The sequence below is a fragment of the Bos javanicus genome, chromosome 5 (assembly GCF_032452875.1).
Source record: "Bos javanicus breed banteng chromosome 5, ARS-OSU_banteng_1.0, whole genome shotgun sequence".
NCBI lineage: Eukaryota > Metazoa > Chordata > Mammalia > Artiodactyla > Bovidae > Bos > Bos javanicus.
The window spans coordinates 97,438,184-97,447,333 of record NC_083872.1 but is presented as its reverse complement, the minus strand read 5'-3'; the positions used below and the strand labels follow the sequence as shown (position 1 = coordinate 97,447,333).

At 44.5% G+C, this 9,150-nt stretch overlaps 1 protein-coding gene across 2 annotated transcripts; it reads right to left on the bottom strand.

The window, feature by feature from the left end:
- Window positions 1–1,097: 1,097 nt before the first annotated feature.
- GPRC5D (G protein-coupled receptor class C group 5 member D) lies at window positions 1,098–9,150 on the bottom strand. 2 transcript variants are annotated; one of them, XM_061417798.1, is made up of 4 exons: window positions 8,343–9,150; window positions 6,678–7,613; window positions 2,597–2,651; window positions 1,098–1,501 (listed from the first exon to the last, which is right to left on the bottom strand). In XM_061417798.1, exons 2-4 carry the CDS (start codon window positions 7,570–7,572, stop codon window positions 1,417–1,419), a joined length of 1,035 nt encoding a protein of 344 aa, XP_061273782.1. In that variant the 5' UTR covers window positions 7,573–7,613; window positions 8,343–9,150; the 3' UTR covers window positions 1,098–1,416. The 2 variants fall into 2 exon arrangements, with proteins under 2 accessions (XP_061273782.1, XP_061273781.1); XM_061417797.1 differs by lacking the exon at window positions 2,597–2,651 and having other exon boundaries at window positions 1,098–1,488.

Here is a 9,150-nt window from a genome sequence, read left to right as displayed (position 1 = left end):
CATAATTCCCTGCCCACGGGTGTCTCACTGAGGAAGCAGACATATGCAGTCAAGTCTGTACCACATGACCACACCAAACACAGCTGAAGGGACCAGTGGTGATTACCGGGCCCAAGGGCAGCCAATCCACAGGGTGATTATAAATTAACAGGTGGGCCAATGCAAAAGAGCGCCCAATCAGAGACACTGGCGAGCAGCTGAGCCAATCAGAGTCTCTCTCAGGAATCTGAATTATGCCATACAGGGAGAAAGTGAGTCGGCTGGATAAGTAAACATACCACAAAAGGAAATAGTGAGGCAAGTGTCAAAGTGTTAGGAGAGGGGTGGTTGTGGGAATGGGGAGAAAGCAGGGTCCCCTCAACACCCGACAGTGTTCCATCTCTGTGAACCTGGCTGAGGGACTGTAGAGGGTTCCCAGACAGGGTTTTCTCTCTTTCCTGAAAGGTGTAACCTTACAATTCCATTCCTCAGACAGCCCGAAGGAGACACTTTGCAGCCTTACAACCCCCCAAATCTAACACACACATGGTCCAAATTTTGATAAAATGAGGATAAGCCTCAGAGGCAATTTGGTACAAAGAGGTTCAATTTTACCTTTACTAATTTTAGGGGAAACATCTTGGGAAACAGCATTAGTCATTCTATATGTCTTTAATGGGTTTACTGAAATTTGTCAGCTGACTCAAACACCTCTCACCTTTGAAACAAAACAAAACAAAATTATGTTGAAGGTGCTGTTGTCATCATTTTGGGGATAAAAACTAGGAGGATGGGTGACAATGCTGAAATCCTTTATAAGCATCAACTTGGGTGGCTCTTAGCTTGCTGTTACTGGTTCATCAAAGCAAGTCACTGACCTCAGTCATGTCTATGCCATACTTGCTGTCATGGGAGTTCTTAAGCTGTGGGAGGAACCTGCCGGATTGCAAGCTCCTGAAATGTACCATTGTGGAGATCCTGAGGGTTCTGCTATGACATTTATTGCAAATTCTGAGTCAATCATATTTAGGGGCCCCTTTTAAAAAAAATGGCTAGAGGAGTTATCCAATAGTAAGTTGCTACTGCCATCTGTACTTTGGCAAATCTGTACTTTGTCACATTAGCATGACTCCGTTCATCAAACTGAGGTCTTTTGGTCTCATTAGTAAGAGGCGCCAATTTGTCCTAGCATTGCTGGGGAAGAGAATCTTTCAGTTACATGAATGAAGAAAGAGACACGTAGTCACGGTAGGGTGGCCAGAAAGATTGTAATTATGCTTGAAGGGCAGTGTCCTGAGGAAGGGCTCCAGATGGATGGAGAGGACCAGGAGGCAGGGAAGGAAGGATGCTTTATTGGCAGATAGGCTTCCCACTTGCCCATGGGGACGACACTGGGAGGATCTTCTGGGTTTTCACGATTCATGTTTTCTGTGGACTTTATAATTGTGCATCTTGCTGGGGGCTTCCTTTAGCCCGTGGAATGAGATATTTCTGTGTGGCATCAACAATCTGCAACGGAAGAAATGCCATTAATAGCTTTCTCAGCCAACATAGGGGATGATACTCTGCAACACTATGCCCGAAATATTGTCATTTCACCATTATTTAATCCTTTGTTAATTAAACAAAAAAGAAAAAAAATGTTGAGTCTACCCACATCATTTTTTCTCTTAGCCCTTAGTAAGAATCTGTTTGCAAAATTACTGGAAGTTGAAAGTAACCCAAGAAGTTCTTGACGGGGAGAGTGAAGATTTTCTCATGGTGTAAATACCCTCAGGAGGCTTAATTACAGCAAATGATATAGCTATGTCCTGGCCTGTCATTCTAGGAAAAGGCAACGTTAGATAGCAGACCAAAGGGCTTAACCTAGTTACAGTTGCCTAGTTCAGTTCACTGAAGGAGCAGTCTGGGCATGGCTTTCTCTCTTGGATCTTAGTGGCTTCTGACCCCATAATACAAATGTGTCCCAAAGTGGTATTTTTGGCTGTTTGGCTTTGTCTGTCTTCAAGCCATCATGGCACCAATGTAGGTTACCTCTGGTTCTCCTCAGCAGTGTCCCTGTTTTTGCAGGCATAAAACGGGTGCACCCACATGGGTGTCCAGATGATGCTGACAGACCCAGCCCAGTTCTTGGGGCGGCCCAGACAGTGACTCAGAGAGGCAGCCAGCATGGTCCAGGAGATGCATTTAGACCACTGATGCTAAAAACAGTTCCTACACTCATGCATATTTCTAACCTCCCTCCCCTTTGTCCCCAAGGCGAAAAGCGGTGAGCTTGCTCCTCTTCACTCTCCACCTGAACCCTTCAAGCTGCCTTTTCTTTCAGGGACATTCACCTGCATCAGAATTTATTGTCAATGGCAGTGGCAGTTGAGGGTTGGGAATGGTTTGGGAAGAAGCAAAAGGCATGATTTAGCTTCATTGCACTGCCCTGGTATGGATTTAGTCTGGATGGCTCAGGCTCTGCATGTCTGGAGGAATGACCCTGCCCTATCTATCCTCTCTTGGGTCAGGAAAACCACTGGAGAGGAAGCCTGACAGCTCGCCTGAGGAAGGTGGGCTTCCTCCATCCCTCCTTGGAGAATGCAGATGAGCACATTTACCTGCAGCTGAGTGGGGGCTACCATATGCAGTTAATGCTACATCCTCCTCAGCGCCATCACTGTCTCGGGCTGAAAGCCAAAGGAGGGAAGGTCTGGGTTAGTGTCAGAGGTTCACCTGGAAACAGCACCTGAGGAGGGTGGGGCTCAGTGGCTTGCAAAGAGGCTCCTTCCTTTAAAAATAAATTCTCCACTGAGGCTACTTTTTTTTTTTTTTTTAAATTTGTGATTTAAAAAAGAGCATTGTTAAAGCTTCGGAAGAAGGTTGCGTACAGATCACAATTGTGTATGCAGGAAAAGTACCTCTGTGCTTAGTAATTGAAGGGGCTGAAGCCTCATCATCACTTTCTATGCTGAGCAAAAGCTGGTATTTGCGGTAAGGAAAATAATCTGAAGGGCTTGGGTTGGCAAGAGCGCTTTTCTCCTGTTTTCCATCATTTGCTATTCATTGACTCCTTTTTTACATTGCATAGCCTCGTTTCTGTCTTAATACCTTCCAAAAAATCATACTAGATTTGTCTGTAGATATTTAAACAACGGATAGAAAAAATGCCCACAATAACGTGATTCTTTAAAATGCACATGGGTCTTGGTTTTAGCGAACTTGATAAAACAATATTCTAAGTAATCTAGAACAGATAAAGTAGGCACTACTAGAACAGGAGCTTTCCTTTCATAAAAAATGGTTCATGGCTGATATTCTAGATTTTTATTGCTTTTTTTGCCACATCCCGAGGCATGTGGGATCTTAGTTCTCTGACCACAGATTGAACCCCCACTCCCTGCAGTGGAAGCGTGGAGTCTTAACCACTGGACCACCAGGAAGTCCCCTGATACTCTAGGTTTAGGATCTTTGCAAATGATGTCACACTAAAAATTCTCAGTTAAAAGAGCAATTGATTTAAAAAATTCAGTTGATGTGCAGTTTTTCAGGAACATGTTTATATCTCAGAGCACAGACTATTTATACCCATTTTCTTGGTGTTTTGTAGTAATATGCCTGATTGGATTTTTATTCTTCATCTAGATGTTTTTATATCTTTGAACTAAGTCCATACATCACTTTAGAGAGAATCTTTAAAGACTAATCTTTTGAAAGACTTCCAGGGAAATGAAAGCCTTAATCCCCTTTGCTGATTTATTTCAGCGTACCAACTCTGCATTTAATCTGAATGCTTCGCGCTTCCATTTGGGTCTATTTCTACCCTTCATCTTTAGCTGGAGACAGAAAACAGGACAACAGCCTCTTGGGGAGAAGTCGTCATATGTGTGAAATTCCTTGCTAATCCCCTCTTGTCTTACTCTTCTTTTAACTGATTAATTCTGGTCTCAGACCCCAGTGGTAAATCAAATAATTATGTGACTGCAATCACAGCTATAAATCAGAAGAGTCACATGACAAATGCATGCCTCACAGACTGGAACAAAATGTGTTTTGGTACAGAATTTAGAGAGAACTGAATGTCGGTGAGAAAGGCATCTAAAGCTTAAGAACTACCATCTCACTTTCATCTTCTTAACCTTCCCACATAGGTCTAATGTTATAACCCCTTCATCATCTTTGAGGTTTTCCACCAAACCTCTCCAGATCCCCACACTTGTCCTGAGTGGATCCCAGAGCTGGAATGGGTATTCTTGTCAGGGACTGACCGATGCTGAGAACAAAGGCCTGACTGTTCTTGCTGACCACACATCTGTCTACACAGCACTGCGATTGTTTCTTGAGCAGACAAAAACAAACACAGCTGTGAGTTGCTTTCCCACTGCCAGCTCTTGACCTACAGCAACACTTAGAATTTTTTACATTATTGTTATTACACTGTACTGCTTTCGTTCTTATCTATTTTGCATCTCTTTGTATGTTTTTTCCAAGCTAGGTGTCATTTTGTACATTCCTGAGTTTGAATCGTTCTTCTAATTTTTGACATCTAATTTTTCCAGGTAACCTCCATCCTGATTCCCTTCTCTAAGCTTAAGTTTCTGGTTATTCTGCCCAGTTTTGGATAGTAATCTACATGTTCTTTTCTACGCCACTGATGTTTCTTCCCACAAAATATCAAATTGCATTGACAATGACTATCTCTGGCAGAAATGGATTTTCTACCAATGCTCTAGTATAAAGACAGTTATAAGGAAACATTGCGCTTTCGAAAGCTCTTGTTTTTCCATAGGACATTTCTTAGAACACTTTAAATACCTGCCTAATCTTTGGGGGTGTGGAAAATTGATCGTTACAAGTCCCAGTGTGTTTTGGGTATTATGAAACACTAAGAACTCTCTCTCTCTGATTTTGTTTCCTAGAGACATATGATGGAGAAGGCAATGGCACCCCACTCCAGTACTCTTGCCTGGAAAATCCCATGGATGGAGGAGCCTGGTAGGCTGCAGTCCATGGGGTTGCAAAGAGTTGGATATGACTGAGCGACTTCACTTTCAGTTTTCACTTTCATGCATTGGAGAAGGAAATGGCAACCCACTCCAGTGTTCTTGCCTGGAGAATCCCAGGGGTGGGAGAGCCTTTTGGGCTGTCGTCTATGGGGTCGCACAGAGTCAGACACGACTGAATCGACTTAGCAGCAGCAGCAGCAGCAGAGACATATGACAGCAGACAAAGCAGACATAGAAGTTTTATCTTATTTTTTGGTGAGAACTATGAGAAGTCATTTCAAGAAAGATTGACTCTGCAATTCTGCCATGAACCTCACATCATCAAAAGCAATGAAAAACTCATATAGAAAGGATGTGTAGTCTCAATTTCCGATTCATGGTCAACTGAACTGAACAGAATTAATGGATGCAGCTATCTGAACAGGAATTAATTTGAATGTGTAATTAGCCATAGATTACAGCTCAAAAAGTGTATGACTTAACAGGAAAGCTTCTATTAATTTTTTTGAGCCTGGTGAACGTAATGTGCGCTATGCAATATGTAAAATAACATCCTCTTTGCACATTAGAAATACATTGTGAGAAATCAGATGCCTATTAAGACACAGAAATGGATGTAAAACTGTGATGTTGGGTTATGAATAATGGGCCAGATGTTTCAGAAAGGAATTAATGAGTTTTGATGTATTTCTAGATCACTGATATTAGCCATTTATTCCCCCAGGTTATTGGAGTCCAAGTCACCTTGTTATCATGGATAATACATTTTATTCTTTAACAAATGTATAGTCAGGTGACTTGGTCTTACATAAGGATTCAAATCTGACCCAGAAATTATTATGAAAATGTCACATAAGCAAGTTCTTTTATTTCTATTAATGATTACACATCTGAGCCTCTGCTCAGAATTCTCACTTAATGGCACTTCCTGTCACTTTTTGTAAACCTGGAAGGCTCTCAGGAAGTGAATGGTTTGCAAAGTAGACATCCAGAAGTTATCGGGCTTTGTGACTCTAATGAGATGATGAGTCGTATGAATCAGTCTACTATGATGTTAGGGGAAGTTAGTTTTGAGACTTAAATTTTAAAACTGTCAGTCACTGCTGCCAGGGGTGACTTTTGCACTTGATGGGCAAAACATCTGGACTTAGCACGCTATGTCATGCAAGGGCACAACCAAAGCCTAATTTGGGGCTGGTAAACTCCTTTTATAGTGGGTGCCTTTCTTTATCCAGTAACAATACTCAGAGCTACACCCTCTTTATTTAGGACCTCTGAGTCATTTCTGTCTTGGCCTCTCCTCATGAATCTCTGTATTCTGGATGAACTGATTTTTCAGAAAAGTTTAACGTTGACTCTGTCTGCCTCTCTAGGCTTGAGCTATTTAGTCACTTCCCTAGGTCTTCCGTGGTGGTCCAGTCAGTAAAGAGTCTGCCTGCAATGCGGAAGACCTGGGTTCAATCCCTGGGTTGAGAAAATCCCCTGGAGGAGGAAATGGCAACCCACTCCAATACTCTTGCCCGGACAATCCCATGGACAGAGGAGCCTGGTGGGCTACAGTCCATGGGGTCACATAGATTCAGACACAACTGCGCGACTAACACTAGATCCTGACCATTCCATTTTTGTTCCTTCCTGCTGTATCCTCTGGCCCTGTTTTTCCTCTTGCTTTGCTCACAGGAGAGCCTCCCCAAGTTCCCCAGAGAGTACCTCTTGAGAGCTCCTGGTTCTCTGCTCTGAAGCTGCGTTGGTAAGTCGGGAGGGGGCAGGCATTGCCTGGCAGGGGGCAATCCTGCTGACACGATCGGTAGAGAATGCACAGCTCCGGGACAATGTACAGCAGCAGGAAAACCCACGCGTTGGTGACCAGGGCGATGCAGATGACGGGGTCGTCCCACTGGGGCTGCCGCTGGAGCTGTGTGTTGCCCCTCATGAGCATGGAGATCCACACCACCCAGATGATGATGGAGACGAGGACGGTGACAAAGATCAACCTGCCGTGCTGCTTCCAGTTCTCACAAGGGCCGCAGAAGGTGGTCTTGGAGACAAAGAACGTGAGGGCCATCAGGAAGAGGACGTATACCAGGAGGACCACGAAGTCCACGTTGAGCTGATAGGGTGTCATGTGCACAAACATGCCACCCCTGGTCATGATGAGAGTCACGTACTCAATGGCGATGATGGTCTGCAACAGGCTGACACCAATTGCAATGCACAGAATTGTCGTCCAAGAGAAGGAGGCTCGACCCCGGACCAGCTTCACCAGGTTGGAGGCATGAGCCAAGAGGCATGAGAAGCAGAGAGCAAAGAGGACCCCAAAGAGAAAGTAGCGGATGGGGGCAGTCTGCTGATTCAGCTGGATGATGAAGGCAAAAGCAAGGCCAAAGAGCCCCAGCACACCCAGGAGGAAGAGGAACTGGGTGGGGAGGACATTCCAGTGGGCGCAGTCTTGGACCCTTCTCATGAGGAAGAGAAATGCCAGGAGCAGCATGACTGTAACCACTATGCCAACTGCTGCCAGGGACTCCAGAACAATGCCCCATGCTCCCTCAGTGTCACAGAGGAAGTAATAGTCCCCCGTGGACTCCTTGCAGTCCTCATACATGGTGACTTGTTGGTACCTCACTAGAACGATCTTCTTTTCCCCTGCAAAAAAAACCAGAATGAAACAACACGACTTTACGTTTACCCACAAGAACGTCTGTTGGGTAGTCCTGGACAGGACACTATAGTATCTCTGATTCCCAGATGAAGATGCCTGGACACATTGAATGAAACAGCCCAGAACTATCCACCCCTCAGAACTATCCTAGCTCTGTCCTGCTAGGAAAGGAGAACCATCTTCACCTGAGGACTCTGGATCATTCATGAATTTCATGTCATAATTTCCACCAAGGCTTTTTGAAGCCTAAGGCAGAATTTTTTTCATAAAGATGGGCTGTGTGACAACGTGCGTATGGTTGCTGGACTCCAGTTGTAGCAGGCTCCAGAACAAGGGTTGTCAACATTAATGGACCATTTGATCATTCAAGACATGAAGTGCTCCTCAAAGGAGACAGGCTCTTCCCAGTCATTTTAATGACTGTTCCTTCTTTTAATTCAAGTCAATCCAACACATTATGCTTAAATATCTGCTGTTAATTTGTCAAAGAATTTTACAAAGTGGTCTCTGCACTCAATTAATTTTTTGGAGAGGTAGCACCAAACTCTGTCTTGAGTACGGTTGTCTAGAAAAAAAATCACACATATTCATTTGGAAACAGTACCTAGCAGCTGAATACCCCTAGTTCCACTCCTCTCTGGTTATTCCCAAGCCAGCTGGCTTGAGTGACCCAGGCTGACAGCTGAGGGCATGGTCCCTTCATTCCCACTTACCTCCTCCGTGTCCACGCTGGAGGCTGAGGCTGTAGTGGCTTCGAGGTTGTAACTGCCAATGAGTAAGAAAGAGACAACCTCAGTGTCTTTAATCTCTCCCCAAATGGGCGGAAGGATGGAGGCACCCACTGGGGTTCCTACAGAACCTATAAAAAGAACCGGAAGGTCAGAAAGACACACCTATTCAAGTTTCCCAGCAGCCTGTCTACAGAGATTTCTTTGGTGAGAACAACTGTTTTTCATTTTACTGCTAACTAGAGGCACCTTGACCTTAGGGAGGTCCTGAAGGGGGTGTGGCTTTAGGAAAGACCGCCTCTTCCCCACAGGTGCAGATGTGATGGGGGGCTGCAAAAGGCCTTCCCTTGGCCACATGAGGACACGTCGTTCTTTTTCTGACCTACTCCTACCAAGAGCTTCTCAAGTGGCTCGGTGGTAAAGAATCTGCCTGCAATGCAGGAGACTCGGGTTCTATCCCTGGGTCAGGAAGATCCCCTGGAAAAGGAAATGGCAACCCACTCCAGTGTTCTTGCCTGGAAAATTCCATGGACAGAGGAGACTGGCAGGATATAGTTCATGAGGTTGCAAGAGTTGGACATGACTTAGTGACTAAACTACCACCACTCCCTACAAAGCCATCTCCAGAGTATTTCCCACATCTTTATTTTGATCTTAAGATCCAAAGGAGCATCCTTTCCAAAGGAATCAAAGGTTGGCTGAGCCATAAAGGATTAGAAGGATCATGCACATTAAAAGGTCCACTGGTTGCCATCTCTGTGACTTCAGGGAAATGTGACTTTTCTACTCTGCC

Excerpts from the sequence above, each read along its gene's own strand:
- GPRC5D (XM_061417798.1), bottom strand. The coding sequence starts at position 7,572 with ATGTATGAGGACTGCAAGGAGTCCACGGGGGACTATTACTTCCTCTGT. Across the intron at positions 2,652-6,677 it reads GAACCAGGAGCTCTCAAGAG|CCCGAGACAGTGATGGCGCT; the intron begins GTACTCTCTGGG and ends TTTGGCTTTCAG. Across the intron at positions 1,502-2,596 it reads TTAACTGCATATGGTAGCCC|TCTTCCGTTGCAGATTGTTG; the intron begins CCACTCAGCTGC and ends ATTAATGGCATT.